Source organism: Mesocricetus auratus, unplaced genomic scaffold (genome assembly GCF_017639785.1).
Source record: "Mesocricetus auratus isolate SY011 unplaced genomic scaffold, BCM_Maur_2.0 Super-Scaffold_100008, whole genome shotgun sequence".
NCBI classification, from domain to species: domain Eukaryota; kingdom Metazoa; phylum Chordata; class Mammalia; order Rodentia; family Cricetidae; genus Mesocricetus; species Mesocricetus auratus.
This window is the reverse complement of record NW_024429192.1, coordinates 33,501,327-33,522,309: the sequence shown is the minus strand read 5'-3', so window position 1 is coordinate 33,522,309 and position 20,983 is coordinate 33,501,327. Positions and strand designations below refer to the sequence as shown.

Genomic DNA, 20,983 nt, shown 5'->3' with positions numbered 1-20,983 from the left:
GTTTCTTTGGTCAGTTGTCTGGTTACAGTAGTGAAAAAAAGGACTCAAGTATTCAACACTAAATGTGGAATCACCTAGTTATGGCATGAGTGAAGGAATGCACAAATCTCCATTATTCTAAGGTGAGGCATGTTTTTCACAATTAAGAAGGGTTTTACTGAAAGTGACGGAAGACAGTATATTTGGGAGCTCTCCTGATAGGCTCAAAGGGTCACTGAAATTTTGAAATCAACAGGATTGTACCTTTTAAAATAAACCAAAAGCTTCCTCATAAGGTGGCTATTTTTTTGACTTAGATATCCTAACAGCTTCTACCAGAGAGAGTTTCTTATTCTTCTTCCACTATCTGTGCATGCCTTCTGGACTCTGTTGACAGACCCATATGTGTACCAACAGTGAACTTTGTTTCATGTTTCTCCTTATTTCCTGTTTTCAAAATTGAGAAGTTGACCCAAAGCTCTTTCTGACATGCTAAAGAATAAAACACTGTTCGTAAGACAGAAACAATGTGTCGGAATGAGGAAGAATGATTACAATTTTTAAAACAATAACAGTTCTTAGTCTGGATTTACTTAAGAGGAAATTAATGGCGTGATGCTAAGAAGCAATCAACGGAAAAAGCAAAAAACAAAAACCTCAACCAACTTGTATTTGCTGTCATTCCAGAGACCTGAGACATGCCATTTATATCAAGGAGCTCCTGGTACTATGCAGTAATGTTCTTCCTACCAGAAATTACCATACAAGAGTGAAGATGTAGCTGCGATAGGGGTAAGAATTTCGGAACTATTCTCCGGTAAGAGAAATACTTAGATTAACAATTATGGGTTAATACTTAAGTCAGAGCTAGCCAGTTTAAAACAAGTAAGGTCAACAGCTTCATAATTAATACAGCATCTTGTGTGTTATTTGGGGACTACAATGCGGCAGAGCGCAGGCGACTGGTGGGGAAAAACCAAAGCGGCTGGCAAGGAAAAGGCTTCTCTCAACATAATGGTGATCAGGAGTGGGATCATGAATTTCCACGCAGAATGACAAAAGCTTTAAAGGAATTTTAGAAACAAAAGAATGGAGAAAAGCGTGGGTTTTCTCAGGTGGACTCTGTTTTGCTAGGAACAAGCAGAGACTCACGAGGCTTGCTTAAGGGAGTCTTCATGACTCAGCATAAAAACAAAACAAAACAAAAAAACAGCAAGGTTCTCTTAAGAGGCTCTGCTAACAATTTAAAGGTGTGTAAGCACAGCTGGAAATGGCTTTTGCTGGATATCAACATAGACTGAGGCAATGAGCTGGAATCATGCTTATGCCCACCATGTTGAAAAAACTGCAGTTTAAACAGCCGCAGTTTTAACAGATAAGGCAAGTGGCCAGAAAAACATAAAGATTTACAGTAAAGTCAGACTTGGATAAAGAAAAACCTCTAAAGGTTTACAGTGTGTTTAAAAATATACGTAGGATTGAGAGAGAGGAAAAAAAGAAATGACATAGTGGTAAATAAATAGAGAAGCTGGCTGTGGTGGCTCATGCTGGTAGGATTTGCTCCAGAGGCAGAGGCAGGCAGATTTCCAAAGAAAAACCCTGTCTCAGATAAAAACAAATAAATCAAAGTAAAAGAAATAGAGTAATAATAGATAAATAAATAAGCCACATAAATATGAAAATACACAGAAAGTCTGGATACTGTACACTATTGTTTTTTTCAGTTTTTTGATTGCTAAGGAAGGAACAACTACTAAAGTACACTTAATTATAAATGCTGCTGAATTAATTCAACTTATATCTTTTGAAAATGCCTTGACTTCAAAATTTAAGTATAAGGATATGTTACTTTGGAAAAGAGTTTTTGTTTATGTTTCTACAGAAAATGGAAAGCTGAGGATTCCTTCCAGGCTTCTGTGGTTTGATGAAACAAGACCCCCGGAAGCAATGGCCCAAGTGATTCAACATTTAAAACAGCTAAGATTATGGAGCCTTACAGACCCTGAAAATAAGGACTTATACAGGTTCCTGAGTTTTGTCATGATCCCCATGGTATGAACTGCGCCCCCATCAAGCACGAAGCAGTTTGAAATGATCGAAGTCCAAATCCCCATTTTGTTTATAAATCTTTGTTTTCATTTGAATGGGGTTGCTTATAATTGGTTAATGCTCACAACCAATCTCATTTTAAAGGAAAAAGGGGATTATGGTATGGAAATGAATACTTTGTATTGGTATGGTTTTTCATTTATTGATACAAATTCAAGGTCAATTTTTGGATATGTATGTTTCTCCTCTTGATTAAGTATTGTGTTTATAGTAATCTTTTAAAATGTAATACATAATTAAATACAGGCTATAGAGACTTACTTATAATAGTCAAAACTTATAGTTAGGTGAGTTAGGTTTTCTAGATATACAGAAATATATTTGAGATAGATAGACAGTCTTCAAACCTTTCAAAGACCTTCAAAAAATGGAATTTAAAATGGTTTAGGGTTTTTCTTGACAATGAGAAATGTCTGCTCCTGGCAGCACCAATTACATCTGAGAGGAAGATGGGCATCGAAGAAACTCGTTATGGAGTTTGCTTTCAGCATTTGGGCCATTTGGGCAAGAAACTGCTCTTGCATAGACTTCTTGACTGTTGTTGTATAAACTGGACATGCAGGGCCCACAGGAAAGTGACTGCTGAACTCAAACAGTCCTTCAGGGTTCCTGATTCATAGAAAAGTCTACGAGACTTTCTACAGGACACAGAAAAATGACTGACAGACTGCCGATGCAGATGGACAGTTTGAAATTTCCTGCTTTGCTGAGAAGTCTTCCAGACACATTGTGGCCTTATGGGCTGAAGATGGATGCCCCAACGTTACAGAAGAACTTCGGGTGACTGTCCAGGTAGCAAGATGTCTCTGTCAATCCTAGTGTTTATATATTATCCTTCTGTGGTCTTTGATAGAATTGAAGGCAGATAGTTATAATTATAGTTTTCCTTAGTTATGATAAAAGATAAGCTACATATAGAACTTTGGACTCACAAGAATGGGATGGATGATAGTTTCTTTAAATCTTGCTGAATGTTGATAGACAAAATATTGTAACTGTGTACTTACTTGCTAACTGTTCTGTTATATATAACTTGATTATGTTAAAGTTAAGACCTTTCTTTTGTTTAGACAGAAGAGAGGAGATGATGGGGAAGTCCTATGTATATGTCAATAAAGCACTGTTGGCCAATAGGGAAGCAAGATAGGTGGTACTAGGAGTCCAGGAGGACTCTGGGTAGGAGAAACACAGGGAATCAAGATGTAGCTGCGTTAGGGGTAAGAAGTTTGGAACTATTCCCTGGTAAGAGAAATACTTAGATTAACAATTATGGGGTAAATACTTTAAGTCAGAGCTAGCCAGTATAAAACAAGCAAGGCCAACAGCTTCATAATTAAAAAAAAAAGAAATTACCATGCAAGCAAAAGAATTCTTCTTGTCTAACAATGTCACATAGACAATGGAAATAACTGCTAAGAATGTCTAATGCTATGCTGTCTTTCTCTAGAATGCCTGGACTGCCTTACGTAGTTCTACAGCATAGGCTTTTTATCTTGAACATTTTACTTAAGAATTACTGTTGTATTTTTAAAAGTGTGTGTGTATTTCTGTGGGATATGTGCATATGAGTGCTGCTTCCAGTGGAGGCCAGAGGCATTTGATCCCTTCCTTGTAGCTTCACTTACAGGCAGCTGTGGATTGCCTGACATGGGAGCTGGGAAATGAACTCTCTGCCTCTGGAGGAGCATCCCATATTCTTTATCACTGAGCCATTCGCTCATCTCCATTTTTCTATTTTTATTATTGTTTGAGAATTTCACATGTTTGTACAGCTTGTTTATGTCAATTCCACCTCCTATTCCATCCCGTTTAAATCCTTCCAGACTCTCCAGCATATCTCCTACACTTTATGACTACTGTTCTTGAGTTTGTATTGTGTCTATATTTATTAGAGTAAATCACATTGAAAGAAGATCTTAAAAATATGTTTTATTTCTTTATTTCCAATGATTTTGTGTATTTCCTTGTGTATACATGTGTGTGCACATGGGCATACATGTACATGTCTGCCCATGCATACTGAGTACAGAGGCTGATATCAGGTATCTTTTGAATTGCCCACCACTTTATTGTTTTTAGGGAATAGGGCAGAATCTTCCACTAAACCTGGTGTGCATAAGTTTGTTAGGCTGTCTGTCTGAGAGCTTCAGGAATCCTCCCGTCTCTGACTCACTGTAAATTACATGTTTATACTATGTGCATTTTTCTTGTAAAGGTTCATTTGTTATTATTTGCATGTATGTGTGAATGTGTGTGTGTGTGTACGTTCATGGTAGTGCCTACAGAGGCCCAAAGAGAGCATCAAATCCCAAGGAGCTAAAGGCAGTTGTGAGTCACTCAATGTGGGTGCTGGGAACTGAATTCCAGTCCTCTCCAAGAGCAGTAAGTACTCTTAATCTCTAAGCTATCTCTCCAGCCCCAACCATGCCTGGCTTTTAATATGGGTTTTAGGGATCCAAACTGAATTTTCTCAGGATTGTAAGTAAAAGTAAATCATTTTATTAGCTGAAAAAAATCCTTAGGCCTTATTTGGGTAAAAGCATTTTATATAAATAATCTACAAATACATGCTACATGTAAGTCAGCATATGTATAACAAATGTTGCATGTTTATTAATGAGCTGGACACTATTCTAAGGACATTCCATTTCCTAATTAATTTCATTCTCATGGCGTTTCTATAGTGATTGCCATTACCAGGTTAGTTTAACAGGTGAGATTCCTGTTGTCTTGAGGTTTTAAGCAGCATATCCACTGCTTGAAACATCAGCTTCCAGAGCCCAAGTACTTGTCTATGTGGGTGAATCTAAAGTGACACTGGAATCTCCATCAGTTATTTGGCTAGCATAAAAACTCACCATAAATCTTTATGTCTATGCCGGGCGTTGGTGGCGCACGCCTTTAATCCCAGCACTAGGGAGGCAGAGGCAGGCGGATCTCTGTGAGTTCGAGGCCGGGCTGGACCGATAGCCCCCGAAACAATACAGAGAAACCATGTCTCGTAAAAACAAAAACAAAAACAAAAAAAATCTTTATGTCTTCCTATAGAAACATTCTGGAAAGCAATTACAGATTATGTCCATCTGTGGCTACAGAACATATCGTATAGACAAATTCCATATAAACAGCAAGTAGGTCTAAAGGAGAGCAGCTGGAGAAATCTTTATATTTTTATCTATCCTACATCCCATGATCATTTATAATAAGCTTCTGATAATCATTTTAAGACTCTATTATACATATTTTTTGAAAGTACTTTTCCTCATAGTCTCTTATGGGAAACATACAAAGTTTCACACTTGTAATTTCACTTGTAAGGGGAATATATGAAAACCTTTGAAAGTGGCAATGTAAAAACATTTTTTCAGCTTCTCTGGGGAAGGCATTGAAGATACTGCCACATCCTGAATCTTTTAAGAGTCTTTAAAAGGCTAGCAGAAAGCTCTGCCTTTCCCAGTGATCATGTGGATGATGTGGCTTCCAAACTATCTTTTGATCCCATAAGTGATATGATATATAGTAATCCAGTTTTCTTTATTATTCCCTATCAGAAGAAAATCACCAGTAAGTTTAAAATGAAACAAAATTCTGCTTTATAAAAAATTCAGTATATCCTAGTATGGCAGAATAGGGACAGGTGAAAATGACATTGAAATTAACATACTGTGTTAGTTATCCTTCTACATACTCCATCTTCTATCCTGTCCTCCCTTCCACTACCCAATTTGACTCTTCCTGTTCCATTATTTCATTTTCCCCTTTCATACTACCTGCATTACCTATTTCCCTGAAATTCCCACAACCACAATCTTTTCTGAGATTTTTTTTTACTGTCTATGAATATTTTAGTTTAACACATATATCTAAAAATTCAAGACTAACATTAACATATGAGAGAAAAATACATGGAACTTGTCATTGTGGATCTGGGTTACTTTATTCTGAATGATTATTTTCAGCTCCATCCATTTATCTCTGAGTTTCATATTTCTTTTCAGCTAGATACTATTCCATTGTGTATATGAACCATATTTCATTATCCATTCATCAATTATTAGATATAGGTTGTTTTCTTTTCATGGCTATTATACAATGAGCTGTTGTGGAATGTTTGTTTAAAAGGTGTTACATTTGTTTATGATATGAAATATTTGTATAATGATGCCAAGATGTGTTGCATTCCTTTATGTTGCATTTGTTTAACTCAGTGAAGCTGTGTTATTTTGCCTGCCTAAAATACCTGATTGATATAATAAAGAGCTGAATGGGCAATAGCTAGGCAGGAGAGAGAAACAGGCCAGGCTGGTAGACAGAGAGAATAAATAGGAGGAGAAATCTAGAGATGAGGGAGGGGTGAGAAAAGGAAAAGGAGAGGAGGATGTCAGGAGCCAGCCACCCGGCCAGGCCATGCAGCCAGCCACATGGTGAGAAGGGAAGAAAGATATATAGAACAAGGCAAGGAATAAATTGCAGAGGCAAAGCATACTTAAAGAGAAATGGAGTAATTTAAGTTAGAAAATCTGGCTAGAGCTCCGGCAGCATCAGGTAAACAGGCCAGCTTCCCGGCCTGTGTTCCAGTGCCTGCAGATCGCCTGGGAACTGCACAGAGCTCCCAATCCCGGCGGGAGCCAAGCACCCCAGACTCCAGGTCTTCTCTCCGACCAACGAGACCAGGAAACCAGAGGAGGCTGGGAGTCCAGGGAAGCAGGTGTTCCTCCTGCAGCATCAGGTAAACAGGCCAGGTTCCCGGCCTGTGTTCCAGTGCCTGCAGATCGCCTGGCAACTGCACAGAGCTCCCAATCCCAATGGGAGCCAAGCACCCCAGACTCCAGGTCTTCTCTCCCACCAACGAGACCAGGAAACCAGAGGAGGCTGGGAGACCAGGGGAGTAGCTGTTTCGGATCAGGTACAACAGGACCCAGCATAGGGTCCAGAGGACCAGGTAGGAGGCTAAGCGCCCCAGATTCCTGTTCTTCTCCAACCACGAGACCAGCATTTGGACAAGGAATAGAAGAACCACCAGATTATTGGACTTGCTAGCACCCACCAAAAGGGAACTCTGGTTCCCAGACCAGTAAGGGGCTCTTTCTGAACCCACAAGAAGAAGAGATGGGAAAGAGACAATACAAAAACACATTCAGCAACAGAAAAACAAATATGACACCGCCAGATTCTAGAGACTCCACACCAGCAAGACCCCAACATTCCAATGCGAATGAAGCAGAAGAGAACGACCTTAAAAGCAGTTTCATGAAAATGATAGAGGCCCTAAAAGAGGATATAGGAAAATCCCTCAAAGAAATGGAAGAAAAAACAAACCAAAAAATGCAAGAAATCGAAGAAAAAACAAAACAAAAAATGCAAGAATTGGAAGAAAAAACAAACCAAAAAAGGCAGGAAATGGAAGAAGAAACGAAGCAAAAAATGCAAGAATTGGAAGAAAAAACAAAGCAAATAATGAAAAAAATGGAAGAAGAAACATCAAAAAAGGCAGGAAATGGAAGAAGAAACAAAGCACAAAATGCGAGAAATAGAACAAAAAGCAAACCAAAAAATGCAAGAAATGGAAGAAAGAACAAACCAAAAAATTCATAAAAGGCAACAAATGTACGAAAAGATAAACAGAAAATTGCAAGAAGCAATGCAAACACTGCAAGGGTTGAAAACTGAAATAGAGACATTAAAAAAATACAATCTGAAGAAAGGCAGAAAATAGAAAAGCTGGACAAACAGTCAGGCACTACCGATACAAGCATTACCAACAGAATAGAAGAGATGGAAGAGAGAATCTCAAGTGTTGAAGATACACTAGGAGAAATGGATTTATCAACCAAAGAAATCCTTAAATCCAACAAATACTTAACACAAAACATACAGGAAATATGGGACACCATGAAAAGACCAAACCTAAGAATAATAGGTATAGAAGAAGGAGAAGAAACCCACCTCAAAGGGGCAGAAGGCATATTCAACAAAATCATAGAAGAAAACTTTCCCAACCTTAAGAAAGACATGCCAATGAAGGTACAAGAAGCCTACAGAACACCAAATAGAGTGGACCACAAAAAAATCCCCTCTCCACATAATAATCAAGACCCCAAACATACAGAATAAAGAAAGAATATTAAGAGCAGCTAAGGAAAAAGGTCAAGTAACATATAAAGGCAGACCTATCAGAATTACACCTGATTTTTCCATGGAAACTCTGAAAGCCAGAAGGTCCTGGATAGATATTCTACCTACACTAAGAGACCATGGATGGCAGCCCAGACTACTATACCCGGCAAAGCTCTCAATCACTATAGACGGAGAAAACAAGATATTCCATGACAAAACTAGATTCAAGCAATATGTGTCCACTAACCCAGCCCTACAGAAAATTTTGGAAGGAAAACTCCAACCCAAGGAAGCTAACTACAACCAGAAAAACAAAGGCATTAGAGAATCCCTCTCTACCAACAGCCAAAAGAACAAAGGGGTGAAATTCCACACATAATTCCACCAACAACAACCACTGCAAATCGAAGAAGGATGAGCAATCAATGGTCATTAATATCCCTCAATATTAATGGCCTTAACTCACCCATAAAAAGACACAGACTAGCAGAATGGATTCGAAGACAGAACCCTTCCTTCTGCTGCATACAAGAAACCTACCTCACCCTCAAAGACAGACATTACCTGAGAGTTAAAGGTTGGGTCAATCAAATGGACCCAAGAAACAAGCAGGGGTAGCAATCCTAATATCTAACAATCTGGACTTTAAAATAAAATCAATCAAAAGAGATGAAGGAGGTCATTACATACTAATCACAGGTGAAACCCACCAAGTTGAAGTATCTATCCTGAACATCTATGCCCCCAATACAAAGGCATCCACATTCGTTAAAGAAACATTATTAGAACTTAAATCTCATCTAAAGCCCCACACAGTTATAGTGGGAGATTTCAACATACCACTCTCACCACTATACAGGAATACCAGACAGAAACTCAACAAAGAAGCAAAGGGTCTAATAGAAGTAATGACCCAACTGGGATTAACAGATATCTATAGAGCATTTCATCCACATAAAAAAGAATATACCTTCTTTTCACCACCACATGGAACCTTCTCAAAAATCGACCACATACTTGGCAACATATCAAACCTCAGCAGCTACCAAAAAATTGGAATAACTCCATGCATCTTATCAGACCACCATGCTTTAAAATTAGAATTCAACAACAACACAAATTGCAGAAAACCTACAAACTCATGGAAATTGAATAATGCTCAACTGCACCATCCCTGGGTCAAAGAGGAAATAAAAAAAGAAATTGAAGACGTCCTCGAATTCAATGAGAATGAAGACACAACATACCAAAACCTATGGGACACTTTGAAAGCAGTGCTACGGGGGAAGTTCATAGCACTAAGTGCTCACATGAAGAAACAGGAGAACAGGTATACCAGAGAATTAACATCACAGCTGAAAGCTCTAGAACACAAAGAAGCAAACTCCCCCAGGAGGAGATAGACGCCAGGAAATAATCAAATTGAAGGCTGAAATCAATAAAGTAGAAACCAGGAAAACAATACAAAGAATCAATGCAACGAAGAGTTGGTTCTTTGAGAAAATCAATAAGATAGACAAACCTTTGTCCAAACTTACCAAACAGCAGAGAGTGAACACGCAAATTAACAAAATCAGAAATGAAAAGGGGGACATAACAACAGACTCTGAGGAAATCCAGAGAATCATTAGGTCATACTTTGAAAACCTGTACTCCACAAAATTCAAAAATTTAAAGGAAATGGATGACTTCCTGGACAGCTATCATTTGCCAAAACTAAATCAAGAACAGATAAGCAATTTAAATAGACCTATAACCCCTATGGAAATAGAAGCTGTCATCAAAAGTCTCCCAACCAAAAAAAGTCCAGGTCCAGATGGCCTCAGTGCAGAATTCTACCATAAATTCAAAGAACAGCTTATACCAATTCTTCTCAAAGTGTTCCACACACTTCAGACCAATATCCCTCATGAACATTGATGCAAAAATACTCAATAAAATACTGGCAAATCAGATCCAAGAACACATCAAAAGAATCATTCGCCACGATCAAGCAGGTTGCATCCCAGGGATGCAGGGATGGTTCAACATACGAAAATCCATCAACGTAATCCACCATATAAACAAGCTGAAAAACAAAAATCACATGATCATCTCACTAGATGCTGAAAAAGCCTTTGACAAAATCCAACACAACAAAATCATGATAAAGGACTTGGAGAGATCTGGGATAACAGGGATATACTTAAACAGAATAAAAGCTGTATACAGTAAACAACAGCCAACATCAAACTAAATGGACAGAAACTCAACGCAATTCCTCTAAAATCAGGAACAAAACAAGGCTGTCCACTCTCTCCATACCTTTTCAACATGGTACTTGAAGTTCTAGCCATTGCCATACGACAACAAAGGGGGATCAAGGGGATACAAATTGGGAAGGAAGAGGTCAAACTTTCACTGTTTGCAGACGATATGATAGTTTACATCAATGACCCAAAGAACTCTATAAGGGAACTCTTACAGCTGATTAACACCTTCAGCAAAGTGGCAGGCTACAAGATCATCTCAAGTAAATCAGTAGCCCTACTATATACAGATGATAAAAGGGCTGAAAAAGAAATCAGAGAAACATCACCCTTTACAATTGCCACAAACAGCATAAAATACCTTGGGGTAACGCTAAACAAACAAGTGAAAGACCTGTATTGCAAGAACTTTGAATCTTTAAAGAAAGAAATTAAAGAAGCCCTAAGAAAATGGAAAGATCTCCCATGCTCTTGGATAGGTAGGATCAATGTAGTAAAAATGGCAATCCTGCCAAAAGCAATCTACAGATTCAATGCAATCCCCATTAAAATCCCAGCACAATTCTTCACAGACCTTGAAAGAACAATAATCAATTTTGTATGGAAAAACAAAAGACCCAGGATAGCCAAAACAACACTGTTCAACAAGGCAACGCCCGGAGGCGTCACCATCCCTGACCTCAAGTTCTATTATAGAGCTATAGTCCTGAAAACAGCTTGGTATTGGCACAAAAACAGACAGGTAGACCAATGGAATTGAATTGAAAACCCGAGTATTAACCCACACACATATGAACATCTGATTTTTGACAAAGAAGCTAAAAATATACAATGGAATAAAGAAAGCATCTTCAACAAATGGTGCTGACATAACTGGAGACTGGCATGTAGAAGAATGTGGATCGATCCATGTTTATCGCCATGCACAAAACTTAAGTCCAAATGGATCAAAGACCTCAATATAAATCCAGCCACACTGAACCTCTTAGAAGAGAAAGTGGGTGGTACCCTTGAACAAATTGGTACAGGAGACAGCTTCCTGAACATAGCACCAGTAGCACAGACAGTGAGATCAACAATTAATAAATGGGACCTACTGAAACTGAGAAGCTTCTGTAAGGCAAAGGACACAGTCAGCAAGACAAAAAGGCAGCCCACAGAATGGGAAAAAATATTCACTAACCCCACATCTGACAGAGGGTTGATCTCCAAAATTTACAAAGAACTCAAGAAGCAAGTCTCCAAAACATCAAAGGACCCAATTAAAAAGTGGGCTGCAGAACTAAATAGAGAATTTTCAATAGAGGAGTCTAAAATGGCTGAGAGGCACTTGAGAAAGTGCTCAACATCCTTAGCCATCCGGGAAATGCAAATCAAAACAACTCTGAGATACCATCTTACTCCTGTCAGAATGGCTAAAATCAAAAACACCAGTGACAATTTATGCTGGAGAGGATGTGGTGAAAGGGGGACACTCCTCCATTGCTGGTGGGAGTGCCAACTGGTTCAGCCACTTTGGAAATCTGTATGGAGATTCCTCAAAAAAATGGGAACAAACCTACCACAAGACCCAGCAACTCCACTCTTAGGCATATATCCAAAAGATGCCCATTCATACAAAAAAGGTGTCTGTTCCACTATGTTCATAGCAGCTTTATTTGTAATTGCCAGAACTTGGAAGCAACCTAGATGTCCCTCAACCGAAGAGTGGATAGAGAAAATGTGGTACATCTACACAATGGAGTACTATTCAGCAGAAAAAAGTAATGGAATCATGAGATTCGCAGGCAAATGGATGACACTAGAAGAAACCATCCTGAGTGAGGTAACCCAGTTACAAAAAGAGAAACATGGCATGTACTCTCTCACATATGGATTTTAGACATAGATCTCGGGAGTGCCAGCCTACAATCCTATGGCCAGATAGTCTGGGAAACAGAAACTTCATTTAGTGGCTGATCGAAGAAGAGGCAGACTCCCTTGGTTAAGTACTGAGCTGAACTCAAGAAAGCCAGTAACAGAGAGGGAGGACTGATGATCAAAGGGATTAAGACTGGGCTGGTTTAACCCCCAGAAACAGCAGATCAGACAAAGTTTAACTCTTGAATCCCAGGCATCAGCCTGGGAATCCAGCATGGGACTGATCAAGACCCCCTGAATCTGGGTGTCAGTGAGGAGGCCTAGGGAATCTATTGAGCCTTGGGCAGCAGATCAGTACCCATCCCAAGTATACACACATACTTTGGATTCCCATAGAACAATGTGAGGTGCACTCTCACCCTGAACTCTTGGGGAAGGGTCTAGGCCCTGCCCTATATGAAATGACAGACTATGGACACCCCCATGGAGGGCCTCACCCTTCCCGGGGGAATAATGGGATAACGGGGGGGGGGTTTGGGGGGAGGGTACGGGAGGAGGGGAGGGAAAGGGAGAGGGACCTGGAACTGACTTGTGAAGCAACCTTGTTTCTTATCTAAATTTAAACTGGAAAATAAAATTAAAAAAATAAAAAATGAAAAAAAGAAAATCTGGCTAGAAACAAGCCAAGCTAAAGTTGAGCATTCATAAATAAGAATAAGTCTCTGTGTATTTATTTGGGAACTGGATGGTGGGCAAAAGACAAACAAACAAACAACTACATTGAACAGAAATGAGAAATGAGCATGGATAGCAAACTATATCTGTACTGGGATATTTGCAATATTCATGGGAGTGGTATTGCTTTATCATGTGGTAGCTTTTAGGTTTTTGAGAAATGTCTACACTGATACCCACAGTAGCTGCACCAGTTGTATGCTCACCATTAATGAATAAGTGTCCCTTGCTCCCATGTCCCTACACTCACATCATCATTAATTGTCATTTGTTTTATTGCTTTTAGCCATTCTGACTAGGCTAAGATGAAATCTCAAGGTAGTTTTAGTTTGCACTACCCTAATGTTGAACAAACATTGTTGGCCATTTGCATTTCCTCTTTTATGATCTTTCTGTTTAGTGGTCTCCTCTAAATTTTAATTGTTCGCTTTCTGTGTTTAGCATCCTCTGCGATGACCTATAAAGAGCTCTATAGTTTCTGCATAGAGTTTCTGGAGCACATGCTCTTCCCTCAGTTTTCTAGCTCATTCTTATCCTAGATAGTGCATTTCTTTCTTTCTTTTTTAAAAAATCTGTCTTTATTTCTATTTCTAGCCACATGCTTCTTGTCCAATTCATGGCCTTTGAAATAAGAACTTGGGTTTTTCAATAAGACTCTGTGACACTGTCAGGTGCTGAACAGACTCAGATCCCTGCCTATAATACCATCTACATAGGCTATTTAGGATTAACTTTTAATTCTAATGAGAAGACAATTGCTAAATACATTACACATAATTAGATCACTGACTACCATCTTCCCACCCTGGGAAGTTGCTATTTATAATCCAAATCTTCGCTGCAAGTTTTACAAGATGTTTAAGCTTTTTTTCTCAAAGTTGGGTTTAGCTAAGTGTACTTTCTGAAAGCTGCCTGTGAAAGGAACCGTGAAAAGTCCACATTGTGTCAAAGAGCGGCATCCACTGTGCTTTGCCCTACAAAGGAGATGAATGAATGCTGAACGGAGACATATTTGTTCCTGTGCTGGTGTCTCTCTTACTCATGTTCTTAAGTGGCCCAGCTGCCCAACAGGGCATGCCTTCCACCCTGAGGGAATGGCTCTCTGGAGGAGAAGAGGTACTGGTATTCCTAATTAGGGAGAAAACATACCCACAAAATAACCTCAGCTGATGCCAAGATTAAATGCTGATTCACATGGAGACTCAGCTAAATTAGCAGTGGTGCAAGGCTGTTTAGAATTTTTCTTTGTAAGAAGAAAATGATTCTTTGACAACTTCAAAAGAATTGAGCTTGTCTTTAAATAGAGCCAAAATAAATGGCATAATCTAGAATAATAAACAAGATCTCTAGGCGTTGGGTACATTTTAGTGAGACTTTAAATAGCTATGTAAGATTTATACTTTTTAAGATTCAAACTTATTCAAATGATAGTAAGATAAAAAGAAGCTTTTATGTTAATAAGAAGGCTTAGCCAAGGTCAAAGGCTAACGCTTTTTAAAAATTGTGAATAGACACACATAAATGGATGAGAGATTATTTAAAGGCTCTTTAAAGATTTTTCATGTCTTTTTGGCAGACAAGTAAAACCTCAGAACATGTTCAAGAGCTTGCTGTCAAATGCACTGTGCAGCCGCTCTCTTCCCTTTTTAATGTACTGCCCCTCTATACAATGGCGGTCACGCCTACTTCTTACCCTGAGCATAAAACTTGGAAAGCCGAACATCTAGTTCTGCAGGACTCGTGCTTCCTTTCTGAGTTTCAGACTGTTGGGTGACCTCCTGAAACTTTACAGAATGTTCACCCATCAGCGTTGGGTGCGGGGATGGAGGATAAAGAACCATGGTGTTTTCAGTTGTTACAACTGATGAGTGTTACTTTCCAGCTGGCCCCCTCAAAAAGGAACCAAAGTACAGCCGTGAGGAATCTAAGTCTATGGCCTGTGTCACTGAATTATGTAACTTGTCCAGAGCATTCTTTCATCTCATAAGCTGCATTAACTTTTCTCAAGTCTAATGTTTGCAGGTTTTAATAACATCTTCAATTTAATGTATGTTCCTATTATGACTTTTTAAAATTCCAAATATTTTGAACTTGTCTTCCTTAATTTTGAATGATTTTCCTACTTTTGGAGTAGTTTTCCTTAAGTAAGTCCAAGAACCAAAGAACCAAAGCATGTACTTGCTCTTTTAAACCCATTGAATTTGAACACTAAGCAAGCTGCCTGAATACAACCCTGGATCTTGATCTGGCTTTTGATTGTTTGTAAAATACATCCTAAATGGGAGTTTAAAAATAACACTCAAAGCAGGGCTTGGTGACACACACCTTGAATCCCAGCACTTGTGAAGCAAAAGCAGGTGGGTCTCTGTGAGTTAGAGGCCAGCCTGGTCTACAGAGCGAGTTCCAGGACAGGCTCCAAAGCAATACAGAGACACTCTGTCTCAAAAAACAAACAAACAAACAAACAAACAAACACAATAGCCTTCAAACCTAGCACTACCAATGTGGTGCATATTTTGCCTAGAACTATGAAGTTTTCAAATATTTGACCTAGCACTACCAATGTTGCAAGTAATTTAAAGGGGACATTTCCTTTCAAAGGAGTAAAACTACAGTCACGTGTTGACGTTGACGTTCTTGTGCTTTGGCAGGCTGGGTATACTGTCATTCTGTCTGTGACCCTGTCCCTCAATGTTTCTCTTACCAGAGGTAGCAGTCATCATGGTGGCCTGCCTGAATCTGTCTGCGTCAGCAGCTTTGCCTCCCTTCTTCTTAGATACCATTTTTCTGGCTTTTCTTCCAAAGCTTGCAGCTGTAAAAGCTCTAGAGAAGGTGAGTTCCTTAGAAAAGAGTGACAAACTCCTCCTGATTAGGGACTGAAGTGGGTGGAGGGTTGACATCAGGCAGATAGCAAGAAAGGAAGGAACTGGAAGTTAGTACTTCAGAGGAAGGGGTATCTTTCTACGACTGTACCTGTACATTTGAGTGGCTTATTTGGAACTTCTTATACTTTTCATCTTTTACAGTTCCCTGAAGCTCTTGATCTAGGCAGGCACATGGATACTCTTATCCATAATTCATCCTGAGTATTTGGCAGTAGCTGCAATTGCAAAATATATAGCAGATATGCACTTCAATTGAATAATAGAAGTTTTTCATCCTGAAGATCTCCTACTTATAAAGTATATCCTGTAAGTATTTATACTAAGTACAACAATATTTTATTATGTGTGCTCTTTGGAAAATTAACTTCACAATGTTCACCATCAGGAGAACTGTTTCCAGTAGATGTTGGTTTGCTGTAAATGACTGGGTTTGAAATGTTTCAGGCCAATGTCATTGTCCTTTAGCATGCCTGAAGATATGAAGAAACCAAATGATTTAATTTGATTTTTCTGAACTGCTGTTTGATCACATTTAACAGTTAATGTATTCTATTCCAATGTTGATTTCCCGTGGTGCTCTGAGTTCAAACAAAACGTTAAATTTCCTTAACATACTGTTTACTCCATTCAAACCTGCCATGTAGTCATAAGCATTGATGTCATTTCTTTCTTGCATCCTCTGTACAGGCCCAGAGCTAACAACATCATTATCACCAGGGATGAGACTTCCTGGAGCTTCAAACTTATCTAGTCTAATTTGAACACCCAAGCTGTATACTTCCAAATTCTTTTCCATGGAGTAATACATAGTATATTTCCATAATTCCATATCAGATAGTATTTCATATGAAGCAGAGAAAGGAAAATCATGATAACTGTTAAGTAGACTGTGGAGAAATTTTAATATTTATTCAGGGCGTGTGTCCTTTGTTGTGAAAGTGGTGCAGTTGTAATACTAGCGACTTACAGAAAGCAGTGTTGTCAACCCGTTTGCTAGCATGGTTAGCCAAGGGGCAGGGAGGCATATGTAGAAAGGTTTGAATCTTCGACTTTTAGAATGGTTGAAATCAATTTCTATGAAAATAAACAAGTGATATTACATGTTATTAGCTATAGTCCTAGAAACTGCACACCTGGTTTTGTAATCTCCGTGTGTTCATATTTATCTGTTTGACAATTCCAGGTAGGCAGAGTCTAAGCAAATTGGTCATTTCCTTGGACCCTCACACATTTTACACAATGAAGAGACCCCTAAATGCCAACGAGAAGAGTCATTCTCATGGTACAGACAGGCAAACTGAGATGCTCTGGAGCAGCATCTGCTTCTAAGATGAACCATGGAGGAAATTCTAGGGAGATTTCCAATGTTCATTTGTTTTCTGAAGTCCCGTGTGCTCCCGCATGTTACTGAGAACAGACCAATACATCCAAGTGTTTTTCTCTATCCTAAACTCAGAAAAATAACCCTTTGAAATGACCTATCCAGAAATAAGAAATTCACGACTGACTGAGGGTTGCTACACGAATACTGACAAGCTTCTCTATTTTCTGGGTCTCATGATCCAGTGATTGTCGTAAGGTTGAAGTATGTATTAGAAGTAAATGCTGTAGTAGAAATAATGTTGCTTAATAGCAGTATGTGATGAAAAACAAAGGATCAATACAATCCTCGTATACAAAACATAGCTGCATATCTCATTTAAATTTGATTAACGGGAACCAAATTAGCATCAGTCTGAGAATAGGTTTGATACTTCTCCAATGACATGGGAAATATCTTGAGAGAATGTCAACTTCGGTGGCATATAATCATTTAGTAGACACCCAGCAGACATTATTCTTCAGCTGGTTCTGGGAGTCTCCTGGCAGTTATGGGAAAGGAACATTGCTTCCTGTCTTTCTTGGTTTGATATCCTAACCCTGAAGGAACATCCCTGAGGATATTACTTGACAAGGGAATACTTCAGGGTATTAAATGTATGAAACAAATAAGAGAGACTTCTCTTGATGACCGCATTATTCCTCTTAACTCAAGATTATGAGGAAAATTACCTAGAGTTGATTGAGAGAAAATACAAATCACCCTTGAAAATGCGGCAGCCCTTGCTGTAAGGTAAAAAAAAATGTACAGGCATCATCCATGAGGAGGCTATGGAGTAGGCAAAGTGAGCTGAGTTAATTTCAGTTTGAAGGAACAAGAGCAAGTTGAGATCTATAAATGTTTCACGCAGCAATTTTGTTTCACCTAATTTGTATGGAAGTCATGAAAACAGAATGGAGTTTTTTCTCCTCTGAAAGCTGGAGGCAAATTTGGCTTAAAGCCTAGAAGAATGGAGTGCTGGGGCTCTCTCTCGGATCCTTCTCTGGAAGGGAGTTTTTGTGGTTGCATTGTAGACAGATCATCTTTCTTCTGTCATTCCCAGTGGCTAAATGACAAGGGCTATTTCAATTTTTTTTGTTAGTAATGCTGAATAATTCAGATCACTGTTAAACTTCATAATGTCATTTCTGTCAGATATATCTAAATTTATCAGATTCTCACTAATGTTAAGGACTGAACCACTAAACTACTAATTGTGTTTATCTACTCAATTCTAATCAGTGAGATATTAATTATATAAACTAAAGCTTAGTTGATGTAGATTTTTACCCTTGTTTTGGTCAGCAAAAATAAAAATTAGCCATGTCATTCTCACCACTCCGTTTCTCAGGACATAAAAGGGGTAAAGCATCATCAGAATTAAAATTGCTAAGCTTTTCACTTCCATCATTTGGTTCCCACTTTTATCAACAGTACTGTCAGCCACAAAGTCTCTAGACACAGCAAGCACCACATGGCGTCAATGAAGAAAATGACAATAAAGCATCGTTACTGATAGTTGATTTTTATATAATAAGATTTATTAAAAGGCAAGAGTAATATGTCAGAATGATTGTAAGAATAGTTGGCATTGTGTTAAGAAAAGCAAACAAATGTACATCTTGGAACTTTTTAAAAATTAAAAATCCTGACCTTTCCAAATGTTCCATTACCCTGATGGTAGGACAGTTCTCTTGGAAATACTTATAACATTAGCATAACTTATACCATTACTATTAGTTATGATAAATACACAACAATTTTGATTTAAAATGTTGAGTCAACATTCACATTAAGTGCAAGGGAGTCTGTATCATTTGGGTATAGTAGAAGATGACAGCTCTGGACTTCACTGAAGGACAGGAAGAAAGGATTTATAATTTGTGTTGCCAGGAATAACTCATAAAAATTTCACTAAATTCTGAAATTGAAATTCAGAATGTGAGATATGCTATATCTTATTTAATAATTTTGGTCAGATTACTAATTTTAGAGTGGACTGAATCTTAATTTTCTATCTCAATTTTTTCTTCCAAATTTTTTGGTTTCTGGCTTTTCTTCAAATCATTTTCCTTTAGTAAAATGGAACTTTAATTAAATCCCTATAGACTTATCCAATTACTCTGTCAACATCCTTAGTTTTCAATTCTCTTTTGTGAACCATTCCAAGTGGCAAGGTCGCTCTAGTTTTTGCTACGTAAACTCTACACTAAGTGAGCACTTGGGACGAAACTCCTTTTACCCTATTTTGATCCTGTTTTCACAGCACAGGATACTACAGGAGTTCTCACTGCACTGCAAAGAGTCACTTGCATTTCTTCTCAATGTCTTTTGGAACTATCCGTTTTTGTATTGTTTTTCTATCAGCTGTGAGAAGAGCTGTGTTGCTTTCTCTGGACGTGGGTGGTGGAGAAATGTACCTGGGATACCTACCAGTAGGAATCCTGGGGGGCAGAGATCCTCCCGCTGTCACTGGATGTGGGGCCTGGATGCTGTTTAAAAACCCAGCTCTCAGGAAGCTGGGGCAGAAAGCTTCCACCCCAATCGCCGGGAAGGATCCTTGGAAGAAATAAAAATTGGTGTTAATCCAAGACTTATTCATGGAAAAGTTAGTGATCATCAACATGCAATTAAACCTGTGATCAATAATGGCAATAACTCTCACAAGAAAGTTACAAAATTAAATAATTGGGATATAGTTTTTCTCACAAATTTATAAGATTATTCTTGCTTCTCTGGAGGTGTAGATTATAGGCTGGTAATCCTTTGCTCTAAGGGAAATGTCCAGAAATCTAAAAGGTTGACCCCAACTAGCAGTTTAAGCAATAATCGAGAGAGGCTACCTTAAATGCCCTTCTCTGATAATGAGATTGATGACTACCTTATATGCCATCCTAGAGCCTTTATCCAGTAGCTGATGGAAGCAGAAGCAGACTCCCACAGCTAAACACTGAGCTGAACTCTGGAATCCAGTTGCAGAGAGCAGAGGGGTCAAGACCAGGCTGGAGATCTTGAGCTCTCTATGTAGATCAGGTTGGCTTCAAATTCATAGAAACCGCTTACCTCTGTCTCTCCAATCCTGGTATTATAAGTTATGCACTACTACACTCAGATTAAGATTTCTAAATCAGCATTTAGTTCCAAGAGCCAGGCCATGAAATGATGAGACACACATGAAAGCTTGTCACTTACATCATTTGATTATCCACACCCACATGAATGATAAAGATGCAGGAAATTGTCCCACTAGTATCTGAAACTATCTTGCACCAAAAAGATTAGTGCTGTACTCTGGAAATATTAATACCGGTGCCCTCTGTGAGTATAACATTTTATATTTATGAATGTTTTTGAAATACATTTATATAACAATAAACATATACAACATTAAAATGCTTGAGAAATTATCCATCACATTCCAGAATAAATCACAGTACCCTTTAGATATTGGGGTATAAAAGAACTTTCATCAAAGACATGCTTTTCATACTAACAAAGTGAGGTCAAGAGATAGGGAGTGATGTCACAGAATTGACTGACTACAAGAACAAACTCTACTGTGGAATGAAAATAAACAATGCACCAATCCTTATTTGAGAGATTGCAATCCTTTGTATATGATTTGAAAATATTGAATTCAAAAGTAGTAACATTAAATATTAATGTCTAGGGCTGGTTGGTGGTAGCAC

At 38.5% G+C, this 20,983-nt stretch overlaps 1 protein-coding gene across 2 annotated transcripts in view; it reads right to left on the bottom strand.

Moving 5' to 3' along the window:
* The window catches only part of Epha6 (EPH receptor A6), an 863,593-nt gene that overhangs the window by 164,883 nt on the left and 677,727 nt on the right, over window positions 1-20,983 (bottom strand). For both annotated transcript variants that reach the window (XM_040750609.1, XM_040750610.1), the window contains one exon: window positions 19,728-19,853. In XM_040750609.1, coding sequence (XP_040606543.1) covers window positions 19,728-19,853 — 126 coding nt within the window. The remainder of the gene's footprint in view (window positions 1-19,727; window positions 19,854-20,983) is intronic.